The 26,606-nt window shown below is 39.2% G+C and overlaps 1 protein-coding gene and 1 pseudogene across 5 annotated transcripts in view; both read left to right on the top strand.

The window, feature by feature from the left end:
* Epb41l5 (erythrocyte membrane protein band 4.1 like 5) overlaps positions 1 to 26,606 on the top strand; it is a 142,723-nt gene that overhangs the window by 57,956 nt on the left and 58,161 nt on the right. For 4 of the 5 annotated variants that reach the window (XM_029562404.1, XM_017797571.2, XM_008830872.3 and 1 more), the window contains exons 15-16: positions 2,248 to 2,287; positions 2,753 to 2,868. In XM_029562404.1, coding sequence (XP_029418264.1) covers positions 2,248 to 2,287; positions 2,753 to 2,868 — 156 coding nt within the window. Of the gene's footprint in view, positions 1 to 2,247; positions 2,288 to 2,752; positions 2,869 to 6,589; positions 7,322 to 26,606 lie in introns of those variants that run through there. The other variant, XM_017797572.2, reaches the window with a different exon arrangement.
* Positions 8,339 to 8,426, top strand: LOC115069988 (annotated as a pseudogene).

Genomic DNA, 26,606 nt, shown 5'->3' with positions numbered 1-26,606 from the left:
TAATCCCTAATCCCAGCACTCAGGAGGCAGAGGCAGGCAGATCTCTGAGTTCAAGACCATCCTGGTCTACATAGCGAGTTCCAGGACAGCTGGAGCTACAGGGAGACCCTGTCTCAAAAAGACCAAAAAAAAAAAAAAATTAAACTGAATAGAAGTGAAGGTTTCTATTGTAAAAACTTGGATAAAAAGCAAATTTTGTGCCTTTCTGGCCTGTGGACTTTCCTTTGAATTATTTAGAAGCTATGCTTTTAAGGAAAATGGTAAAGAAATACTAAAAGCATTCTGTACTTTTAAAAGTATTTTGTTGATTTAGTAGATTATGTCTTTCTTTCCTGAAAAGGAGATGTTCCATTTGAACTTGAGTATGTAGTGAAGATAGTAGAAATATAAACAAAATATTTAAGCAGTGACATGATGTTGAAAAATTAAAATTTCTGTTTGCAGAAATTTCCTCTTTAAGATGTTCTGAAATGCACAATTCTGGTCAGAATACAGAGTCTTTTTCCTAGAATTAAAGTTGGTTGCACTTTAGTGGCTAAATGTTATTTTGACTCTGGAAACAGAACAGAAACAGGACTCTTGAAGTAATGATACCCTTTTGCTTTTTTTATTCTCTAAGAATAGGCATTCAGGGGCTGTACTTTCAAGGGCATACTGTTCTTGCAGAGGACCTAAGTTTGGTTCCCATGTTGGGCAGCTCACAGCTACATGTAACTCTAGCTTTAGGGGATCTGACTCCTGACCTCCACTTGCACTCACATGCACACATATGCGTACACACACACACAAACACACACAAATAAAAATCTTAAAAAATAGGCTTTCAAAAATGAAAAGAGTGAGGGAGCCCCAATTCTCCTGAAGGATATCGAGCACTTGCCTCTCATACCGTGCTTGGGAGAACCTGAACTTGGACTGGCACATATGCCCTTTCAGTCTTGCCCTTGCAGTTCTGTTTGTATGAACAGTTTTGCTCCAGTGGACCATGGAGAACAGTGCTCTTTTTAAAAGGTATAGCTATTTGACCAAAAAGTTTCTTGACCTGTACTCTGCTGTTTTGTAAAATGTCTATTTGAGTAACAGGTTTGTAAACTGTTGATGTCAGTCTTCTTCCTTATAACATTTTGTCTCCTTCTGAGCCTGAACTAATAACAGAGTACGTTAAGAAGAGGTGGCATTTTAAAAGGGTAATTGATGTTTGGGTTAGTAGTGCAATTTGTTTTCTTTTTCTCAATAAAACTGGGTCTTGCTTTGTTGCACAGACTGCCCTGTGCCCTGGGCTCAAGAGATGTTTCTACCTTAGATGCCTTCCCACTGAATGGTTTAACTACAGGCACATGCCACTGTACTTGGGTACTGAGACTTTGTTCTGTAGAGTTAGTGGCAATCTTGGGGACAGGAAAGAGGAAAAGGAAAGAGGAAAGAAATTAAATAGAGACTGTATAAGAACAAAAAGGACCATCAGTTATTATGTGTGATCCTTTAAAAAAAAAAGTCCTTCTCTAAGATGCTCTGAATATACATTTCTGATCAGAAAGTAAGTTTGAATACCAAGCGCCTTTGTTCTTTCTTGGTGGTGATACTAAGAATCAAGCCCAGGGCCTCATACATAACTAGACAAGCATTCTACCAATAGACTGCATCCCCAATCCTACTTTTCTACTTTTTAATTATTTAACAAATGAAGTGGAGAGACCTTGCTCTCCTGATCGTTTGAGAAACTAAGTCTAGGTCAGCAATAACTAATTCTTTAATTCCTTCATACTCATGAAAGGAAGGATTGTAATTATGAGAAAAGCAATGTTTTCTACATTTCAAAGTATTAAAGCAGGAAGCTGTGATTGGCTTATTATGAGTGATGTTTTTCTCAAGTTTGTATTCATCCTTTTTTTGTCACTACTAAAGTTATTTCCAGTTAAAATAAATGGTCAGTTAAAAAAAAAAAAAAAAAAAAGACTCATTGAGACAGATATCTGCTCCAACCAGGCTTGGTGAGATTTTTTAGCATACTGTGTTCTGGGAAGAACAACATGGCTCTTTTTTAAAGTGTGGACTGGTGAGATAAGTCAGTGGGTAAAGGTGCCTGCCACCAAGCCTGATGACATGGATTCAATTTCATCTCACATTGGAAAGAAAATGTTGCTATCTTTGGTTGCTGCTTTTAGTAGTGTATGTATAATTTTACAAAGTAAAGCCTGGAGTTTTATATGAAGATTTTTAATAGATTTTTTTCCCCTTTCATTACAGTGTTCATAGTGTTTCAACACAAAGTAATGACTCCCAACAGGTAAGACAAACATTAAGTTTCTAAAATACTAGGACTCTTAAGTTAATTATAGTAAACTATAGTGGTATTAATTGGATTTCTTGGTAGTGTGTAGCCTTGTATAACTTTAGTGCATTTTCTTTTCCTTATCACTTAAGTGGCTCAGAAATGTCTAACCCCCTTCGTGTTTGACTAAGATGTTGTTAAGTAGAAAAGATGATCTATAGAACATTTTCTGTCGCTATAAATCTGGAGGACTCAGTTGTGAATGTTCAGTTATTATCTATCTAAAGTAGTATATAAAATTCAAACATTTACATCACATTTGTTCAATATATAGATATAGATACATATATATGGCATTCCATTTTAATATTCTGTTTCTAGGTGTTAGTGTTTTGTTGTAATTATGTTAGTATTTCTATTTATTGGCATTTGACCTTATATATAAGAAAATTGGATGATTTTTATACTTTTTGTCCAAAGGCTTGGGGTGTGAGGTCTCCTGTGCCTGTGATTCCTTCCTCATCCTCTGGTCCTGTGCTAGTGGAGATAGAGAATCTTCCACAGAGTTCTGCAACAAACTATCATGACAGAAAATGGTTTGTTAACTTCTTAAACCAAAATATTGCTTGCTTAATTTTATTCTAAAATTTAAGCTATAATCTTAAAGTACTTTAAATATGATTGAAAACAAATTATTCATATTTGTGAGCTGAAAAAGAGCATACTAAGCAGTCAGAGGGATGGCAGAGATAAAGTATGTAGATGAAGAAGGGAGTAATTAGATGGCTGTCCACATGCAGAACATGAGACAGCTGGCTTTCTCTTGATCAGCGTGGTCTGGGAGTGACAGGTGGTTTTCTGTTGACAAAGAGGTCCTTGCTAATCAGTAGAACTCTTCCTAGAGTCATAAGGAAAATGTTTGCTACATGTTACTTAGTACAGTGTGATGTTAATACTTTGGATACATTTGATACATTTTCTTCATTAAAGACTGAATATAAGCCTAAGAAAGAAACAAGATTAAAATCTAAAAAAAATAAATGTGAACTACTCCAGGTTTGAGAGCTTGAGAAATAATCTGCCTAGAGTAAAGATACTTATTTAAAGGACAAATACACAAATATGGATACTTTGTGGCTTGTTGGGTTTAATCAGTTGGGTTTATCCTTTTCTAGGTAGCTATGTGGCTTGGGGAGGGGTTCCTTGGAGATTATTTAGATTGAATGGTCATGTTGGGTATATCTGTTTAAGTTTTGTTTTCTATTTATTGAATGTACTTGGATGATTCATGGGATTTTTCTCTTTTTCTCTTGCTCTTAGTTTGTTTAATACCTGAAATCTAATGAGTTTCTATGGTGATCTCAAGGTTTTGGTCAGCTTTCTGTGCAGCCAATTCTTCCTTCATGGTGGTGGGTCAACAGTGGTTGGTGATTATTTCTGGTCTTTGCTATGCAAAATTCTTCCACTGGTATTGTCAGCTTAACTAACTACAGGACGCTTTGCTTGTGATAGTTGGGTGTATTTTATTTCAGTTCCAAATAACTTGCAATTAAATCTGAGGGCATTTCCTCCTTCATTTTGTCCTTTTAAATTGTTTTCTTTTTGCTTGGGAATGTGGTGAGGGTTCTTTAGGTGTGTACCCAGATATACACACCAAAAATTTAACAAATGAGGCCTCCAAATGTCAATTTTTATTCTTTATTTAACCATTAAAGTTTTAATTTCTCACTAAAAACACAGCCACTAAGCAGCTATGCCCCCATCTCCTTATGTTACCACTGAAGCCTATTGGCACAGAAAAAGAGTAATGAGACTTCATCTGCAAAACAACTGTCTTAGTATATGCGAGTCTTGATCATACCTAATGAGAGTCTGGTTACTTTACATCCTGTATTATGGCACTAAGTCTTTATTGAATTTCATTTTAATGAGTACATATTTAAATCTGTTTAACTTGATTTGTTAGGCACTATCAGTTCCTTTGATGCAGTCTTTAGAGAGAGTATTGAATTTGAGTGTCAAGAAAAATAGGGAAAACTTGGAACTGTATGTCCTTCTCTTATGTGATTGTGCTGAGACCTCCTTTGCTGAAGTCATGACCCTTAAAACCTGATGATCCTCAGCATATGTCAGCGGGGATTGAGAATGAATATGCAGCTGACACATCATAGAGCTAATTAATGGTTCTCCAGCCTTAATTTAAAATGCATTCTCCCTTTCATTCTTTGTTTCTGCATGCTTAGATTTCAAAGATATAAAGCAATCCTCCTTTAGAAAGTGGTAATAAAATTTGGAAACTGATGGCTAGGGTGAGCAGGGCGGAATAATAGAACAGATTATTCTGGCAGATAATTTGTGACAATTTAATTTAAACCTGCTCCCTGTTCAGGTCTTCAACTTTTTTTTTTTTTCCTGGCATCTTTTCAATGAAACCACTAATTAGGTGAATGATGTGAATTATTTTATTTGTTAGTAACTTAGAATCTATTAAAGTATCACCTTTGAGAAATTTTTTATATATCTTTAAATATTTAAGTTGTTATAAACAACAACAAGCCAAATGACAATGACTTGAGAGGCTGAGGCTGGATCTTCTGAATCCAGGGATTTAAGTCCAGCCTGAGCAACATTTAAGACCTTGTCTCAAAGAAAACATACCTGTAAGCCCCAGTGCTTGGGAGGCAGGTGCAGATGGATCACAAGTTTCACATCAGCCTGGGGCTACATAGTGAGACCCTGTCACAAAAACAGAAAACAGAAAGAAATAGAACTTCGAAAACCTTACATCTATAAGCCTAATTTAATTTTTAATTTTTTTTTTTGTCTTTTTGAGACAGGGTCTCCTTGTAGCCCCAGGTGTCCTGGGATTCACTATGTAGACCAGGCTGGCCTTAAACTCACAGAGATCTACCTGCCTCTGCCTCCCGAGTGTATTGCCTGCATGTATGTGAGTGCACCCATGTTGTGCAATGCCGCGGAGGTCAGAAGAGAGCTTCGGATTCCCCTGGAACTAGAGTTAAGGACAGTTTGTAGCTGCCATGTGGGTGCTGGGACTTGAACCTGGGTCCTCTGCAAGAGCAGTCAGCGCTCTTACCCATTGAGCCATCTCTCCAGCCCCAATTTTAAAATTTTTAGGGACCCTCAGCTAAGGGTCATAAATTTTATTGGTTAGATCTGATAAACAAGTTGTATTTCAATGAAAAGAAATAAAATGATGGTATAATCAACAACACTGGGTATAATAGTGCATGCCTTTGATCCCAGCACTTAGGAGGCAGAAACAGGTAGATCTCTGAGATTGGGGCCAACCTGATCTATGTAATGAGTTCCAGGTCAACTGGGCTACTGAAGATCCTGTCTCAAAAAATTAAAAACACCTTCCATATTTGTTTTGAAAAGTTTTATTTCAATTCCCCGATGAAAAAAAAGATTGAAAATTAAACAAATATTTTGGTTGTACTTGAAAAATGAGTTTTAAAATCTGATTTTTAATCATCTTTTACATTTGGAGTAATCTTTTGGTTATGTGAAGTATGTGCTACCGTTGTTGCCATATTACAGAAGTTTGATTTACTGAACCTTGTCAGATGTTTTCTTTCTACTGGAGGATTCCAATCACTTCAAATCAGAAACTGCATGTGTGCATGTTTACTGTTCTAGTTCTCTAGCAGTGTGATGGAAGGGCACCTAGCATGCTTATTTAAACCATTTGTGATGGAGACTTCGAAGCTCCTCGCTTTATCTGTACCTGTTGGATTTTATTTTGAGCATCTCCTAAGAACTCTGATTTCAGAAGGCTCAATCCTCATTGTTAATTTGGACACTGATATAGAATCACTTGGTGTCTGAGGGGGAAAGTTTTTTTTTTAATGCTCTTTGAATTTTGTTTCCTGGATTTTACTTTATTGAAATCATTTAATTTAGGAGATCATTTTCACAATTTCCCCTTCCATATATGTTTTTGTTCTTTAGTAAAATTTTTCTTTCAAATATATGAATTAAGTTCTGTTTAGAATTTTTTTTTTCATTAGAGACCCAAACATTTCCCAGTAACATCAGGGACAGATAGAGTGTTTGCTGTCTGTGAACTTCCTTCAGTAATTCCCTAAACTGATTCTGATTGCACGTATTTCCTTACAACATTTTTCATTACCTGTAACATATAACTTTATGGAGTCTCCTTTTTGCTAGTGAATATTCTCATTGCATGGTAGCTTTGAAACGCGGTGCATGCTGGTCACATTGCCCTTTCCTTTACACACCCATGTTCTCTTGCTCTTGTTAACTAACTGTACTCCCCACTCCTCAACCATCCAGGCTTTCTGCTACCAGTGATCGCTGCCAACGTGGTGGAAACCAGTGGAACACAAGGGCCTTGCCCCCACCCCAGACTGCACATAGAAACTACACTGACCTTGTACACGAGCACAATGTGAAGAATGCAGGAGCCCATCATGACGGTCATTTTTCTGGCCGTGCAGCCATGACTGAGATATAAGTTGTTAAATCTTTCAGGCCTTGGAACTCTTATCTTCCAAGTTGATGATCTGTTTTCAAGTGTTTATAAAGGATGGGTTACTTTAGCAGTATTTGGGAAAATTTATTTTATGCCGAGTTATGAGTACTCATGAGAATTTGTGACTGATTTCTGTGGAAGGACAGAGGATCTGAAGAAGTTATTAGCCATCACTGACAGTGACAAATGTTGCTGTGATGAAAGGGCATGCCTACCTCTGGGACCGTGGAAGGGTTTTGTGATTTTAGCATTTTAGCACATCACCCAAAATATCTCTTAGGAGTTTTCTGTTTGTGACAAACTCCCTGTTGTCATCCTACCACATGCCATCTAAATAGATTGAGACTTAAACAATAAGACACAAAACACACCCAAAAGGAAGCATGTTCAGTCATGATGTGTCTGCCCTTTGTGATATTATGGCAGTACTGTTCTGATACACTATTTTAATTTCTAAAGTGATCTGTGCCTAATTGGCTAAGTGCCTGATGTTTTAATTAATAAAAATTTAATACACTTTTACTTTTTAAATATTTTATTTATTTTTATTTTATGTGTATGAGTGTATTGCCTGCATGTAGGTAAGTGCACCCATGTCGTGCAGTGCCCACGGAGGCCAGAAGAGGCTATTGGAGCCCCTGGAACTGGAGTTATGGACAGTTGTTAGCTGCCATGTGGGTGCTGGGATTTGAACCCAGGCCTTCTACAAGAACAGTGTTCTTAACCGCTAAGCCATCTCTCCAGCCCCACACTTACTTTTTAATAAATATTTTGTTACCACAGGGCTAGAAATCACAATAACAGTATGATTCATGTAGAGAGATACATTTGATGATACTATTCAAGTTATATTACTCCAAATGGTTATACCAAATGTTTATACATCTTTCTTTTTACATTAACTCTTTTCTTTCTCATTGAAAACCCTGACAAATCACCCAGGCTTGCAACAGCCTCATAAATCTGGCCTTGTACAACCTTTAAAATAAAATTCTAAAGTAAAAATCTTACCATTTTGAAATGGATTGAATATATATTTCTACTTTTGGTCCTTTTTAAAATTCACAGTGTAGTTATTCAAGCTCTTCTATTTGATCCATTAGAGGGAAATGAGCTGGAAAAATACATTTCTGGTGGGTCATGATTGAGGAAAGTATTTCCTCTCTTTTACAATTACTTCAAAGTTTAGAAAAATTTCTGAACCTTCAAACTATGTAAGTAGACATTTGATGATCGTTTATATTGAGAATTTATGATACTTTGAGATAATGAAGCTTTCATTATAAATAACTCAATCCATTTAACTCATCCTGCTTCCCTTTGAGGTCAGTTTCATCATGTAAGTCTTCTCTGCTTGGCAACGATAAAGACTTCAGAGGGCTTTAATGTTGGACTGTTGGTTGTAAATGTAATATGGCTTGTAGAACCAAAAATATTTAGAGCATGAAATTTGTGGGCAGGTTTTAGCCTGAGTTTATCATTATGTAAGGAGATTGTTGTCTAAAGTTAATTTAGATATAGAATGGATGCTCAAAGTATTAGCATATCTTGTGCTCACTTCAGCAGCACATATACTAAATCAGAAGAATACAAAGATTAGCATGGTCCCTGTGCAAGGATGAAGCATTCCATATTTTTGTAGATAAGGGAGGGGAACTAAATACCATCAAATTATATTGTATGAAAATCACAAAAATTCAGGGTATAAAGTATTAGCATATCCTGTATGTGAGCAGACTCATACCTTAGATACCTCAGCTATTGACCTTTAAGCCAGTTATCATTAAGTATGCTTTAAAAAGGCACTAAATGGGAGCTGGAGAGATGACTCAACAGTTAGAGCAATGGTTGTTCTCACAGAGAACCTGGGTTGGGTTCACAGCATCCACACAGTGGCTAACAACCATTCATAACTCTAGTTATCTGATGCTGTTTACTGTACTCCATGGGCATTAGGTATGGAATGGGCATGTGGTGCACTTAGGAACACACAGGGAAAACATTCATGCACATGAAAAAAAAAAATGGTCTTTTTGAAACAGGGTCTCCCTATCTAACCACAGCTGGCCTGAAACTTACTATATAGACCAGGTTGACCTCAATCTCAGAGAGATTCGCCTGCCTCTGCTTCCTGAGTGCTGGGACTAAAGGCATGCACCACTATGCCCAGCTCTCATACATATAAAATTTAAAGAAAGAAGAAAAAGTAATTTTAAGACACTGATGTATGGTCCACTTTGTTTTTAATTTTTATTTATTTTTATTTTATGTGTATGCGTGTATTGCCCGCATGTAGGTAAGTACACCCATGTCATGCAATGCCCGTGGAGGTCAGAATAGGCTGTCGGATCCACTGGGACTGGAGTTATGGGCAGTTGTTAGCTACCATGTGGGTAGGTGCTGGGATTCAAACCCAGGTCTTCTGCAAGAACAACCAGTGTTCTTAACTGCTGAGCTATCTCTCCAGCCCCGACTTAGTTATTTTTATGTTAGCTCAGATTATAATTGCTAAGTACTGGCCATGGTGACTATTTTTCTTGATTGTAACATTTTAAACAGAAGCTCTGCGCCATTCATAAAGGTTTTAATGGGTATGAATATGATTAAAAACACTGCCGTTTCTGTTACAGAAACCAAAGAGTCACTGTCCTAATTTGTTTTTTTGTTGCTGTGATAAAACACTGACCAAGCTGGGTACAGTGGTGTGCGCCTTTAGTCCCAGCACTTAGGAGGCAGAGACAGGTAGATCTTTGTGAGTTTGAGGCCAGCCTAGTCTACATAGGGAGTCCCAAGCCAGCTGGGGTTACAGGGAGAACCTGTCTCAAAAACAACAAAAAAAAAACAACAAAAAAAAAACACTGAACAAGAGCAACCTGTGGAAGGAAAGGGTTTATATGACTTACAGGTTATAGTCCATCATCAAGGGAAGACAGGACAGGAACTGAAGCAGAGACCGTGGAGAAACACTGCTTACTGGCTTAATTTCCTTACACAGCCTAGGCCCACCTGCCAAGGAATGGCACCACTACATTGGGCTAGGCCCTCCTTCATCAACTAGCAATCATGATGATACCCCAGAGACATGCCCCACAGGCCATTCTGATGGAAGAAATTTCTCAGTTGAGGTTCCCTCTTCCAAGGTGTCTCTAGTTTGTGTCAAGTTGACAAAACTGATGGAATTGACCCCTTCTCACCTTACCACACAAATATGTCAGTATAAGCCACACCCTTTTCATTTCCTGTCCAAATCTCATGTTACTATCATAATATAAAACTCAGACCAGCTTTTTAAAGTCCCACAGTCTTTAAAAATCCAAATGATTTAAAAGTTCAAGTTCTCTCTAAAAATCCAAAGTCTTATAACTATGGGCTTCTGTAAAATAAAAAAACAAGTAAATACTTTCTTATTTGAAAAGGAAAAACAGGCACAGTTTAGCAAAACTAAAGTCCATCAATGGGACCTCAGTGTCTGACATCTGAGATTCACCTAGTGATCTTCTGGGCTCCAAAGAACTTGGGTAGCTCCACTTCTTGAGCTCTGCCATCTTGTCTTACATACATATACAACTTGTCTTACAGGCGTAGGCTGATGCTGCACACTTGCCACTGTCCATGGTCTCCACTGCAGCTAAGGCTGCACCTTCACTAATGGCCTCCTTTGGCCTCACTCTTCCAAGCCTCAGATTCTCCCCATGAACCCTTCAATTCTGGGTTTTTCTCTGCAACTGAGGCCTTCACCAATGATCCTCTGGCCGTTTACAATGCCAACCTACAGCTGCTTTCCATGATCCCTTCAAAACTAGTATCATGCCAGGTGTGGTGGTACACACCTTTCATCCCAGCACTTGATAGGCAGGGGCAGGCAGATCGCTCTGAGATCAAGGCCAGCCTGGTCTACATACTGAATTCCAGGCCAGCTGGGGATACAGAGAGACCCTGGCTTTAAAAAAAAAAAAAAAAAATTTTTTTTTTTTTTTAAACTGCATTGCATGGGAGACTCTCAAACACTGTCAAGTTCAGCTTCAAGCCTGGGATACAGCCTTGGCCCCCTCTCGACTATAGCTTCTGTGTGCCAACCCTGAAAATGATACTGGTTTCATTAATCATAGCTGATTTTTCAGCTGATGAGCATCTCTTGTCCAGTAGAGCAAAGTTTTTCTTAATCCAGTGTATCACATGAATAGCCCTTCCCTCTGAAACTTCATAAGCCAAGCCTCCATCATCTACATTTTACTCCACATTCTTGTCTTCCCAGCTCCCAAAGGCAGCTCATTAAGCTATGAACACCCAATAGCTTTTCCACCCCAAAGCTCCAAAATTATTCCATAGTCCTCCCAGGACTATGGTAATATGACCAGGTCCTTCACAGGAAGATAGTACTCCCTGGTACCAATTTTTGTCCTAGTTTGCTTTTCTACTGCTGTGATAAAACCTGATCAAAAGCAAGTTGGAGAGGAGAAGGTTTATTTCGTTTTACAACTCCCAGGTCACAGTCCATCACTGAAGAAAGTCGGGGCAAGAACTGAAACAGAGACCATGGAAGACACTGCTTACTCGCTTACTTCTCTGGCCGGCTCAACTACTTTCCTTACACAGCTTTGGACCACTTGTCCAGGGATGGCACCACCCACAATGGGCTGGGCCCTCTTCTATCAACCAGCAATCAAGAAGATGCCCCACAAATAGGCCCACAGGACAGTCTGGTAGAAATGCCTCAATTGAGTTTCCGTCTTCCCGGTTGTCTCTGGTTTGCATCAAGTTGACAAGAACTAACCAGCACAGCCAAAATGAGTAAGGATTTTCTGTTGTCCCATGAAAGTCCTGTGGCTGAACTTCACCGCATAGACTTTCATCATGAGGTCAGACACTGAATGACTGCCGCCTGTGTATCTTAGCAGAATATTAAAAATGTGGAAGAATTATAACTGAAGATCTTCAGTTTTTATCAGAAGTGGCCATTTTTATCTTAGACTTTGAGATAACCAGTACTGTTTCATTTGAGTAATGAAAAACCAAATCATGGTTTTTCTGGGAGAAACTGGGTTGGCAGTTAGAGACAGTGAAGGGCAGAGGACAGTAGAGTGATAAATAAAACTGAATGGTACTAGAATTATGTTTCATAAGTGCTTTAGAATTTCATACCAGGATAGGGTTGACCTTCCCTAGTTTTAAATACTCCAAAATGCAAACATTTTGATAACTGACATGAAAATTCCACACCTAACCTTGTGTTACAGGTTGCAGTCTAAGGCAAGTAGACTGAAAGTATATAAATTTATCTTCAGACTATATATGGAATATTTGCATATACATAATATACAAATATTCTGAAATCCAAAACATTTCTGGTTCCAAGTACTTTGGATAAGAGATAACCTGCGTTGTGAATATTTGTTCTTGCTATTGAGCTTTTCAAGACAGCAGTGCATGTTTCTGGAGCTTTTAAAGAATTTAGAAGTAGTTCAGTCTAAAGAAATTGTCCTTGATACAGGTCTGCTCTTCATCTTATTGTGCAGAGTAATCATAAATCCTAGACTTGAACAAAGAAAAGAGGTGGGGGAAGTGTTTTCCCAGCCATTAAGCCTGATGGCCTCTGTGTGATCCTTGGAACCAACATGCTAAAAAAAGAAAACTGACTTCCCCAAGTTCTCTTGTGACCTCCACATGCATGCTTGGGCATGCATGTATACACAAATGTAATTTTTTTTTAATCCTAGATTTGGAAACACCTGCTTGCAGGTTATCTTACGTAGGGCGGCACCTATGTAAGTCCTGTCTACTTGGAAGGCTGAGGCTGAAGGATCACTTGAGCCCAGAAGTTGGATGCCAATCTAAGCAACATTGAGGCCCTTGTCTCAGTGAAAAGTAACCTACATTAAAGAAATAATCCCTCTAGTAGCACCCTGCTGTGGCACTATCCTTTTGATCAAAGGGAATCATCAGCACAGAACTCTATGACCATGTGCTCATTAATGCTTTGATAATTTTCTTGAACATAATTGTGGCATCTTGAATTAAGTTGGTTGTGTTCAGTTGTGTTTTTATAGACAGGGAACACTTGGGAAGTAGAGGCAGGAGGATCTCTTTGAGTTTGAGGTCAGCCTGGTATACATTTCAAGGTCCAGGACAGCTGGGAGACCCTGTCTCAAAAAGACCAAAAACAAAAACAAAAACAGCTATAGACAGGGATCTTTGAGAGACAGAAAAGCTAGTGGCCTTCTGGAGTGGCTAAGGCAGGAAGATTGCCATAAGTATGAGACCCTCTTCAAAAACAAAATTCAAAGGTGTTTACCTGTCTTTAAGTATGATCTAATCTTCCTGATCTTGATACAGTAATTATATATAAGTGAATTTACAGAGATACTTAATTTTATGTTATCTGTACATCCTTATTTTTAAAAGCAGTCAGTATACAAACATTTTCATATAATAGCTTAATTCAAATCATACTTGAGCAATTGAGTGTGTGAGCACATGCCTGTTATTCTAGCACTTGGGAGGCAGGGGTAGGAGCACACCCTGAGCTCAAGGCCAGCCTAGTCTACATAGCAAGTTTAAGGCCAGACAAAAGTAAATTCTTTTTGGAGTGGGGGTTTATATAAAGTGTTGGGCTTTAGGACTTCGGGGATATAGCTTAGTATGTAAAGTGCTTGTTTTGGAAGTATAAGAACCCAATTTTTTTAAATTATTTATTTAATAACAACGTACTTAGAAGAAGCATATCATTACAACATAATTGACATATTCAATAACGGTTTCCTGAGGTAGGATGCATCTCTTTCAAAATTGGCTGTAAATTTTTAGGTTTACAGTTGAATTATTACAGTTATACAATATTGTACTCAGTATAAACCCTATAAGACATAAATTAAATGACGTTTTAACCTTTAAAAAAGATCTCCATTTCATTATTAAAATACACAGTTTCATACAGAAAAATTCTTTTTCAATGCAATTGACATTGGATGTTTGCACATGCATTTCTAATCTCTAAATATCTGATTATTACTAGTCACAGTTGCAGAACCCCAATTTTTAAAACCAGGTATGGTGTTAAGAGCTGGGGAAGCAGAGACGGGTAGATCTCTGGGATTCACTGGCTAGCATACTAGGTGAACTCCAAGCCTATAGGCAAGATAGACAGCACCTGAAGAATGACATTTGAGATTGTATTCTGACCTCTACATGCATGCACCTGGGCATACATACACACATATACAGTAAAGTGTTGGGCAACCAAAAGGCACAACTCTTTAGTAGAGATCATTGTTAAAATTGTCCAGGATGTAAAAGGTACTGTGTAAATAAATATACAAAATATATGTGGAGGACAGTGAGATAGCTTGTTTTTAGGATAATGCAATTATCCTAAATCCTCCCCCTCCCCTTAGGGCTGGGGATCAAACCCAGGACCTTGCACACAGTAGGCAGTGTATGCTCCATCACTGATACACATCTCCAGCTTGCTTATTTCTCTTATTTACTAAATATTTATTTACTAGATATTTGATTAATGTGGTAATAATTCTGATTTGTTAACCTTGCTAGATTACTTTTGTATGCCTACATGACATGATTTCATCTTTCCACTTTGCCAAAACGGTAGATGAGGAATAGAGTCCAAAAGTCTGTTTCAGGAGGCAGGGTATGTGGAGGTGGCAGGTGTCTCAAGTAGATGACTGCTAATTCTTCAGTTTTGGCTGCTGCTCCCACCCTTTGTATTCGCAAACACTCACTGAAAAGGTTGGGAAATTAGTTGTTCCATATTAGTTCATCCTCCTGATGGGGGAAACAGATAAGTGTGAACAGTGGTACTTGGACTTTTGATTCAACAACTTTTCCTTTCCAACCATAGTTCATTGATTTCCAAGCCATTATTTTGAGTGTGTTAGGCACTGAATGAATGTTGTTTGAAAATACTACCACGTTTTATGAGCTTGTATTTTGTTCTTTATATTAGGGCTTGTTATAGGGATTTGCAAAAATAAAATGTTAGTGTCAGTAGCTCTTCAATATTTCTTATATACTATATTGTATTTTAATTTTAGTTTTTTTATTTTTATGGTGTCTGTACACATGTACCACAATACATGTAGAGGTCAGAGGACAGCTTTGTGGAGTCTGTCTATTTTCCACCCTTACATGGGTTCTGGGGTTAAACTCAGGTCATGAGGCTTACAAGGGCAAGCACCTTTACCACAGAATCATTTTGTCTGCCCTACTTATATTTTAATATAAATTATACCACAGCATCAGTTATATCTTGCTTTCAGAATTGTTGTGAGCACTTGCATGTAAAATGTTTTTTACATAAATACTTGACTTTGAAACATTAATATTGGAGTTATGGAAATTAGGACACAAGGGCCAGCAAGATGGGTGAGAAAAGGCATTTGCTACCAGGCCTGATGATCTGAGTTCCCTGTGGAAGAAGGCGAGAACTAGCTGTTGAAAATTGTCCTCTGACTTCCACACACACTTCATGGAATGTGAACATATACACAAAGTAAGTTAATTAGAAAATTAAAATAAGAAATTAGAACAGGAAGCACATTGCTGTCAATGAAAAATATGTTAAACTGCATTTCTTTTATTCTTGTCCAGTGCTGATTAGCTCATTTGAACTGTTTGTGCTAATGGGAAAGCACTTAAAAAATTAGTAAAGAGAAAGGAATTTTTTTAAAAGATTTGTATAAGAAAAAAAACGGCTTTGTGATGAGAGTTTAAAATAAATGTTCCTGTTCTTCCTGAGGAGATCGTTGTCACAATTTTTATTACTAATTACCTAAGGACCTGTGTTTCTAAGATGCAGATGTGGCCTCAGCTGTAGGTGGTGGTGCTTGAGTGAGCTTTTTACAGTGTATTCCTGACAGCTGGCCAGCGTTGTGTTTATATTGGCAGGAAAAAGATGCCTGCCTCAGAGAGCAGCATTCTCTGAGGACTGGGACTGAAGACTCTGAGTGGCATAGTACACTTCTACCTCCTCCTCTTTAAAAACAGGTTCAGCAACTCTAGTTGTTTTGTTGTTGTTATTGAAAAAAAGTTTTGTTTTGGTTTTAATTAATTTTAAAGAATTTAGCTACATCAGTTTGTGGCTAAGGTTTGCAAAAAGTTGCATATTCTTTAATAAAGCTCTTAATACAAACATAGCAATCATTGTTAATAAAATATTGATATCAGGATGGTGATTACTAGCTTGATTTATCTTATGGAACTAGTAAAGTAGCATTAAGAGAAATTCTGCAGAGCATCAGAGTATAATATATCATTTGGAAATAGATTGTTTTCACATAACAAAGCTATTTAGCTTCAGGGATTCTGTATTTCACTGTAAACTCCCTTAAGAGTTTGAAGACCAGATCTAGGTTTATTTTGAGTAGATCGAAAAGGTGATGAATATCAGCCCAGGGAATGTAGGTTCACTAAGAAGGTCTAAAAAATTCATTTTAGGTGAATACTTTTTAAATTTTGTATTTTATGTGTATGAGTGTATTGCCGGCATGTAAGTGCACCTGTGTCATATAATGCTCTCAGAGGTCAGAAGAGGGTGTCAAACCCCTGGAACCAGAGTTACAAACAGTTGTTAGCCACCATGTAGGTGCTGGGAACTGAACCTGGGTCCTCTGGCACAGCAACCAGTGCTTTTAACCACTGAGCCATTTCTCCAGCCCCTAAGTGAAATATTTTTGAGTCTTAATGTCTTTTTAAAATTAAAAAATATATTGTGCCTTGACTGTAGGTGCACATTCCATGGCACATGTGTAAAGATCAGCATATGATATTTAAGAGTCAGTACTCTCCTTCCACTGTTACATGGGTTCCAGAGATCAAACTTGGGCTGTCAGGCTTACACACAAGTACTTTACTTGCTGAACCATCTCACTGGCTTTTTTGAGGGGGAGAGGGGTCTTTTTGAGACAGGGTCTCCCTGTAGCCCCAGCTGGCCTGGAACTCAGAGAGATCTCCCTGCCTTTGCCTCCCGAATGCTGGGATTAAAGGCCTGAACCATCTATTAGAATACCTCCTTGGTCCTCACTTCTTTATACATACGTACTTAAAATAACTCCTTTTGTATACCCTAAAATTTCTTGATCTTTCTCAGTTGACTTCTGGTTAAATCCAGCCTCTTTATAGTGTACCTGTAGATGCCCATTGTGAAATGCACACGACATTGTTCAAGTGGTGTTGAGTGTTGGCCACAAAGTTTAAAGTGGCCTTCACTGCTGCTTGCTGTTCCATCACACTTACCTAGTTCATTCTCCATTGTGCTGAGGCAGTCTTTCTCCTCTCTCAACCTATGACAACCCATTCATTTTTTACTGAGTTGATGCCCTTGCTTCCTACTTTATTGAGAAAATAATCAATACCTTTTGTGTACTCTTCTCAGTGATGTGTCTGTATTTGAGCATCTCTCCTTACCTTTTCCTGCTGTTGCTATAGTGAACCATCCTTACTGTGTTTAGGAGCATCATATGGACCATTCTATCTCTTCTACACCATCAGTTTTTTCTCTGCTAGAATATTCTTATCAGCACAAAAATATCTTGTGATATGTCATTTAAAAAGAAACTCTCCCTTGAATTTATCTCCTCTTTTGGCTGTTCTTCCACTAATAACAAAATTCTTTGCTTTGAAAGATTTGCCTATGCTCACTACATCCTCTTAGTCTTTTAAGCCCAATCAGACTTCATCTCTGATACAAAGAGAATGAATATGATTGTGTGAGTTGCATGCCACACTAGAGTACAGCATTGAAGAGGGCAGCATTCACATTTTATTTTTGCCACTGGCTTTACCCAGCAGATGGTATAGTCTTGCTGATATTGCATGTCAGTTTTGCAAGAGCTACCAGACAGTATCTTTAGGAGGTGCATTATTTAATCTATACAGAGGCACTACCTGAGCTAGTAGTATTAATGCCACCTCTGTCAAAATAGCTTTTGCTGGGTCATAGGTGATCTCCACATTTCTCTGGCCACCAGTTTACAGTAAATTTATTATGATTCACAGCAGTTAGCTCACTTTCTTCACTTAGGAGCTGTGTTGGTTTGAATGAAAAGTGTGCCCCTCAAATTTAAACACTTGGTCAGTTGGTAGTGCTTTGAGGGGAGGGTCATAGAACTTTTACAAGGTGTGACCTTGCTAGAGAAAGTCACTGGGGGTAGGCTTTGAGAGTTCATGGCCTTGTCCCACTTCCAGCCTCCTCTCATCTTTGTGCGTGTTTAAAGATATGAGCTTTCAGTGCTCTACTCTGGCTGCCTCCTGCCATGTGTCCCCTGTCATGATGGGCTCATCCCTCTGGAACTCTTCTATAAGTTGCTTTGGTCAGAGTGTTTTATCACAGCAATAGAAAAGTAAGTAATACAGAATGGTACCAAGAGTGGGATATTACTATGATCTGACCACATTGTTTTGTGGAGGATTATGAAAGCATTTTGAACTTTGGGTTGGAAAAGTCATTGAATGCTTAGAGCTTTTCTGTGGGATCTTGAAAGATAAGAATAGTGAGAGAAATGTGGATGATTGAGGCTTGGCTTATGAAATTTCAGAGGGAAGTTTGAGAGTCCATCAAAGACTCCAACAGGGCCATTTGTGATAATCTATGGTTCTGGTTGACTACAGCTGAAGAATCAGCTGTGATTCACAAGAGACCAGCACCACTGAAAGTGAAAGCTTTGCTTTGCTTGACTGGGACAATTGGTGCTAATCAGCTGAAGCTGAAAAATCAGTTGTGATTAGTAAGAGACCAGCATCATTGAGGTGAAATCTGGGAAGTAGTTCCTCAGGGTCAGTACACAGAAGCTGTGGTCCATGGTGGCCAAAGCTACATCTCAAGCTGGAAACCAAACATGGCAATATTCAGGAGTCTCCCATATGGTACTGGTTTTGAAGGTATAAAGTGGTCATGGAGAGCAGCTGAGGTTTGGCACCATGTGGCAGGGTTGAAGTCCCTGCAGAGAGGCCAGGAGGCCATTGGTGAAGGTGTAGCCCTAGTTGCATATGAGACAGTAGCACATTGGAAATGGTAGTACCATGGGATGATCACCAAAGACAGCAGCAGGTGTAGAGTATAGCTGACCTGTGTTTATGAGGCAAGCGTTGTATGCTGTGCATTGCAGAGCCAGAGAAGTGGACCTGCCCAAGCCTTTGGAGCCCAGAATATCATGAGTGAATCCTAGACATTGGACACTTTAGATTCTGGGTTTTCTTTGATCTGATTGTGCCCTGGTTCTTCCCTCTTAGAAAGTATGTAACATTTATTTTTACAGGGGCCCATAATTAAGAGGTTTTTTATTATTTTAAAGAGACATTGAACTTTTAAAGCATTGGGATTTTTAAGGACATATATGGAAATTGTACTAAAGTTTTACTGTGTTTTATGCAGTGACACTAATGTGAGATCTTGGGGACAGATAAAGGAAAGGTTATGGTTTAAAGTGATGCATTCGTGTGTTAAGGTTGACAAGGGGTAGACTGTTATGGTTGGCTTCGGTTGTCAATATGATATACCTGGGAAGAGGCAACCTCAACTAGAGAATTTCCTCTGTTGTATTGGCCTGTGAGCATGTCTGTGAGGCATTTTCTTGATTGTTGAGTAATGTGGGAGGGCCCAATCCACTGTGGGTGGTACCACCCCTGGGCAGGTGGTCTTGGGTTGTGAAAGAAAGGAGGCTGGGCATGGGCCAGAGGAGCAGGCTATAAGCTGTTCCTCTGTATCTGTTTCAGTTCCTGCACTGAGTTCCTGCTTGCCTTCCCTCAAAGATGGATTGTTATTCTGAAGTGTAACATGAAATTAACCGTTACCTCCCAAGTTTCTTTTTTAAAAAATGTTTTATTATTTTAATTTTATGTGTATGAGTGTATTGCCTGCTTGTATGTAAGTACACCCATGTTTGGGTGTCTGCAGAGGTCTGCAGAAGACAGTGTCGAATTTCCACCAGTTGGGTGCTGGGAACTGAACCTGGACCTCTGCAAGAGCAGCCAGGGTTCTTAATCACTGAGCCATCTCTCCAGCCCCCCAAGTTGCTTTTGGCCAAAGCATTTTATCAAAGCAATAGAAAGCAAACTAGGACAGGGGCATTACTCTCTTGTCTTCTAACCTCTCTAACATTTTTAGTTCTTTTTGCTAGTTCCCCCTTCTCTGCCCAACCCCATAAACTGTTTTAGGACTTTTTCTGGAACAACTCTAGATAATCTTTTCTAGTTTTGTGATATTATTAAAGGCCACCTATGGGGCAAGGTGCTTACTGTGTAAGCATGAGAACCTGTCTTGATCCCCAGCACCCATGTGAAATGAGAGCACAGTGGTATATGTCTGTAACCCCAGTGCTGGAGAGGTAGGAGCAGAGACAGGATTCCTGGGCTTGCTAGCCAGTCAGCCTAGTGGAAATGGTGGGCTCTAGGTTGGTGAGACACCCTCTTCTCAAAAAAATAAGGTCAACAGCAGTTGAGGAAGACACCTGATGTGGACCTATGGCCTCCACACGTGCATGGAGGGGTATATGTACTCACACCAACACAAAAAATGAAAAGGTCATGTATATGCTGGTCATTTCTCCTTTATAGCAGGAGCTCAGACTGCTTTATTTCCAGGTGTACATATCCCACTGCCTATTTGATATTTCTACTTAAGTATTTATTATAGCAGCTCATAAAAAAATTTTTTTGAAATAATGTTAGGCTTACTGAGCAATTAGAAGGATGGTACAGAGTACCCACAGCCTCCACTTTAATTTTTCCTAGTGTTAATGTCTTACCTGACATTAACAATATTATAAAAACTAAAATTAGGGTTGGGAAAAATCAATTGATATAGTGCTTGTCTTGCAAATGGGACAGACAGCATGTGATTGATTCCTTAGAATCAGTACAGTACTTGCCTTGCAAACAGGACAGCCTGAGATTGATTCCTCAGAACTCCTGTTAAAATTAAAAATCCAGGTGTATTGATTTGTACTTGTAGTTCCAATGCTGGAGAAAGAGAAGCAAAAAGATTCCTGGGGCTCACTCTCCAGCCAGCCCAACCCATTTAGCAAGTTCTGGGCCAGTAAGAAACCCTGTCTCCAAAGAAAGAAAAGGCAAAAAGGGTCTGTTTTTGTTAGGACCATTGTGAACCTCAAGATCTGAGATCAAGCTTTCCCAGACCTACCTTACTAAGTCTCCCTTAGGAGGACTCCCACCTCCCTGCGCTCCGTGATCTTAGCTCTGCCAGGACCCTTGGACTCTCCTGGGGACTTCCCCAATCCCACCTTGATGTACACCCTTTCCCACATGTCCTTTCCCCCACCATCTCTGTTAGGACTTCTGGACTCCCAGATCTGGGAACTTTCCCAGACCTGCATTGATTAATACATCTCTCAACTCTCAGCAAAGTCAATTCCTTATGCAGCAGATGGTGATTAACACAGAGAATGGCAATTGGCCAGTGTTCAGAGAGAAGCTGCAAACTGCCTATCCCTGAATAGGACACCTATATCAAACTTCTGCTAAGACTCAGGGATCATTTCAGAAGAGGAGCAGAAAGATTGTAAGAGCCAGATGAGATTGATGACCATAAGGAAACAGTTTTCCAGACAGTGGTCATTTACTCATATGAACTCACAGCAATGAGTCCCACATGAACAAGTCTCACATAACCCAAGCCAAACAAAATCCAAGCATAGACAGGGGAAAGAAACCCCAACCCTATCTGAACAATTGACAGCCAATGACTACTGGGAAGGGGAGATTCAGTCTCATTTAAGGGTGAGACTCTTGGTAGGTTGACCAGGCTCCGGTGGATGAACCCACACCGAAGGGCATTTGGAGATGCAAACATGACTATAGGCATGCATATATAAAATATATGTGTGTCTGTTAAAGTACAAAAATTGGTGGGATGAGTAGAAAGGGGGGGTACAGATATAGGAGGGGATCTAAATATGGCCAAAATATATTGTATGAAATTCACCAAAAAAAATAATTTTTTAAAAACGATCATACTGTCTGGTTGTTTTGAAGGTTAAATTAGGTAATACACGTAAAATTGGTTAGATTTGAGTCTGAAGTAGGGTAAAATAAATATAAATTGATTTATATATTTTTAAAAAGTGGACATTGCCTTGGGAATGACTTTTGAGGTTGTCTTCTGACTGCTACACAAGCAAGTGCACACACACATACAAAAACCCTCGGGGACTGGAGAGGTGGCTTAGCAGTTTAAGAGCATTGGCTGCTCTTGCAGAGGACCTGGGTTCAATTCCTGGCACCCACATGGCAGCCAACAACCATCCATAAGTCCAGTTTCAGTGAAATTGGACACCCTCTGACTTCTGTGGGCATTGCATGACACGGGTGCACTTAACATACATGCAGGCAATATACTCACATAAAATAATTTTTTTAATTATAAAAACCTTCTAAAATTAACATTACCACCAACTAAACTGCAGGTTTCAGTGTGTTCCAGAAATGTTCCAGGGTCTAATCCAAGGCCCCATGTTTCACTTAGTCCCCCAGAGTCCATGAGGCTGTGTGTCATTAATGATATTTGGAAGAATACTGATCAAATATAGAGTGGCTCTCTTATTTGGGCCTGTACTGTGCTTTCATATGATTAGATTTCTCATCTCATTTTATCTTACCTTGTATGTTTACAGATTTGCCATCTCTATGTTCAATAGATTGTAAGCTCCATTAAAGAAGAGCATTTATAGTTCACTATAACAGGTCTTTCATACATATTCGATGAATGAATGAGTGAATGAATGAATGAATGCTAAACACATCTTGCTACACATGGCAATGCAAAAGTAATCAAACTGACGTCCTTCAAGAATTTTACAAACTTGGGATGGGCAGTTTTACAGATGTCTGATCCATGTGTAAGCCATTAGGAAAGCAAGGCCCTAGAAAAATAAGAGCTTGAAGAAAACTCTGAAGTCATTGCAGAATGAGAGCTAAAGAAAGAATTTGGGTGGGGGGGAGTCTTTTTGAGACAGGGTCTCCCTGTGCTGGAACTCACTATGTAGACCAAGCTGGCCTTGAACTCACAGAGATCTGCCTGCCTCTGCCTCCGCCTCCTGAGTGCTGAGATTAAAGCAGGCACCACCATGCCTGGCTACATTTATTTCTCAAAAATATTTTTCTTGAGAATTTCATATAATGTATATTGATCATAGTCAGACCCCCTTCCATTCCCACTTTACCCCCCACCAAGACTTCATGTCCTTTTTTAAAGGCCTATCAAGTGTATGTTTCCTGAGTTCTCTTGGGTGTGGGTCTCTCTCTCTTGGAGTCTGGTCAACCCACCAGGTATCATACCAGAAAGGAAAACTGATTCTCTCTTTCCTCTCATCTATCAATGCTGGACTCCTCTTCCACAATGATTGCTGAGCTTTCAGAGAAGAGGGTGCAGTTAGGTGTCCCATTCAGGACTGAGCACTCTACAGTCTTTTGTTCTCTGCATGTTGATTATTTGTGGGTCTCTTTGTTAATTGCCATATACTATAAGAAGAACGTTCTCTGGTGAGAGTTGAAGACACACTAATCTATGGGTATAATAATAAGTCAATATGAGTCAGTTTAATACTATGTCTATTTAACACAATGATATTAGGTACTCTCCTATGATCTGTGACCAGTCTAGTCACAGGTTCTTGGCCCGAATAGCAGTGTCAGGTATGGACTCCATCTTGTGAAGCAGACCTTAAATCTAATTAGAAGGTGATTGGTTAGCCCCATAATAATTGTGCCACTAATTGTACCAGTGGGCATATTTTGCCAACCCAGTTGTCATTGTAGTTTGCAGGGTTCGCAGCTGGATAAGGCTGATGATTACCTTTCTCTGCCAGGAACATGCATTGCATCTTCCAGCACTGCAAAAGCCTTAGCCAAGCAGAGATGTAGTTCAAGGCCTACCAGCTTGATTTCTCCTTGTCTGTTTTTGACTCAGGTATGTAGCGTCTTCAGCAATAGGGTCTTACCGTTCAGTTGTGGTGGGTAACCAATATCTATGACAATAGTATCGTCATTGCCAGAGATATGTGGGATCTCTCTGGTCAACAGCTGCAAAAAAGGGTGTCCATTCCTGTCATTGTTTTCATTTGTTAATTTGTGCCCACTGAACCCCTCTTAAAGGGTGACTACATTTATACTCCTTTTTATATTGTATATGTATATACTGAAAGAAGCTGCTATAGTAGGTTTCCATTAATGTTTAATTCTTATAGAGAGATATAAGATGTTGAGGTTGGTAAAGAAATTAAAGTGCAGAAAGCATTTGTAACTCATTCAAAAGACAGTTTAGAGTTCCAACTCAGATATTCTGAGACCCAAGTAGCTCTTGTACTGCCCCATGACAGCCTTACTGGGGCCTAGAGTGGAGAGTAGAAAGGAATGCATTTAGAAGTTGTGCTTTAGAAGTTTCTTGCCTTGTATTATGTATGCCAAGTTAAAAACTCAAGTATGGGACCAAGGAGATGGCTCAGTGTTTAAAAGTGCTAGCAACACAAGCCTGATGACCTGAGTTTGATCCCCAGAACCCACATAAAAAGCCAGAAGCATTTGCGTGCATTTGTCACTCAGCACTCCTACAGTGTGGTGGGAGGCAGAAACAAAATTGCCCAGAAGCTGGCAGGCCAGCCAGCCTAGAGTGTGCAGCACAAGAAACAAGGGAGACCCTCACTCAATAAGGTGGAGGACGAGATCTGACTCTGGAAAGTTGTCCTCTGACCTATGCACAGACAGACAGACACGCACAGTGGCACCTTCATCTACATGCTGTCTGTATCACACACAGTAAAAAATGTAAAAAAAAAAAAAAATTTTAGTCTTTTTTTTTTTTTCCTCCCTTCTGAGACACCTTCCTGTAGCCCAGGTGGCCTGGAACTCACTATGTAGATCAGGCTGGCCTGAATCTCACAGAGATCTACCTGCCTCTGCCTCCACCTCCCAGTTGCTGAGATTAAAGGCATGTGCCACCACACCCAGCAAAAAATAAAAATTTTTAAAAACTCAAGTATTTAGAAGCGAAGCATGTTGGCTCATGCTTATATTCCCAGCACTTGAAAGACTGATGCAGAAGGAAGTAGTTAAGTGTTTTGAGCTATGTTCCCAACTTTTGAAAAATAATCAAGCAGTGTATATATTTGTACATGTATTGCTTTTGTTTTTTATTTGTTTTTCTGAGGCAGGGTCTCTCACTAACCTGGAACTTCCCAAGTAGCTAGATTAGGTGCCCAGTGAACCCAAGGTTTTGTTGGTTCCTGAAGATGGCAAAAACGTTAACATTTGACTCTGTAATGTCAACTCCATATATATAACCAAGAGAATGGAAAATACATTCACACAAAAGACCTGTACATGAGTTTTTATAGCAGTATTAGTCACAAAAAAAAAAAAACCTATTGAGGAGTGGTGGTTTACACCTATAATCCCAGCACTTTTTTCTTTTCCCCAGCACTAAGCATTTAAAGATGTACTGTTTTCAGTAGCTCTTAAAATGATCATTTTAGATTTCAACAGGCTTTTTCTCATGCTTAAAAGTGGTAGTCTCCATTTAATTATAAATCAAAATCAGTAACTCAGAACTCAGCCTAGTGGCTCAGGCTTATAATCTGAGCTGCTTAGGAGACTGAAACAGGAGGATAATAAGTTCGTGGCCTGCCTGGGCAACCTAGTGTGACCCTGTCTCAAAAGCCAAAAAAGGGACTGGGAATATAGCTCAATGGTAGAGTGCTTGCCTACCATCCACCAGTCCTTACATTCAACCCCCAGGACAGGGGACAGGGAGACTGCTAACTCAGCAATAGGTGACTACATGTCCATTCTTTGTATGTGTGCTAAAAATACACAAGTTCTAAAAATAGACAAGTTCCCACCATAGTGGCACACACTTGAAGAAGATTGATAGTATACAAATAAAGATGTGGTTTCAAGTAGTGGTAGGAACTTTGAAAACAAGATAATGTTACTATGGGTGACTACAGGGTGAAAGGTGATTTTGGAAGAGATGGTTCAGTGGAGATAAGGAGTGAGTAGAAAGAAGAGAGTATTCTGGCAGAAATAACAGCTAATTCAGAGGCCTTTGAGATGAAAGGCATGTGATGGTATTTGGAGGATGGAATGAAAACTGGTGGGTAAATCTTAAGATGATGATACCAATAAGGGTTCTGAAGAGCTAGTCAAGGGCCCCATCCTAGAGGACCTTGTTTGCCAGGGAAGGATTCGGGCTTTATTGCAAGCACAGTTGAAAACCTGTAGAGCATTTTAAAGAAAGAATGATGTGCGGATTCATTCTCTTAAAAGATGGCCTTGTTATAGAGGAAGTATAAGGTAAAAGTGGATTTTTTTTTTCCTGAATTAGTTAGCAGATATTATGAGCTTCCATATTCTGATTCTTCAACTGGTATCTTCTAAGAAAAATGCAGAAGTCTCTTTCATGTCCATGAGTCAGTTACTGTACACATATCAGAGAATCAGAACTAGAGATAAGGCTCAGTGGTTAAGAGCAGGTACTGCTCTTGCAGAGAATCAGAGTTTGGTTCCCAGCACCCACATCAGATGGCTCACAACTACCTATAACTCTAGCTCGAGGGGATCCAGTGCCTCCATCTCTAGGGGCACCTGCACTCACATGCACATACCCTCAGTCAGACACATATATAACTTAAAATATTGAAAATAAACCTTTTTTAAAAAATATTTTTATTTAAATAATTTATTGAGAATTTCATACATGCATATAAATAAGGTCTTTTGATCAAATCCATGCCCACCCTCTCCCCTCCAACTCCTCCCATATCTCCCCATCACTTTTTTCTGATAACTTCATGTACT

The sequence above is a fragment of the Nannospalax galili genome, unplaced genomic scaffold, assembly GCF_000622305.1.
Source record: "Nannospalax galili isolate Female #2095 unplaced genomic scaffold, S.galili_v1.0 scaffold633, whole genome shotgun sequence".
Lineage (NCBI taxonomy): Eukaryota > Metazoa > Chordata > Mammalia > Rodentia > Spalacidae > Nannospalax > Nannospalax galili.
This window is presented reverse-complemented; position numbering and strand designations above follow the sequence as displayed.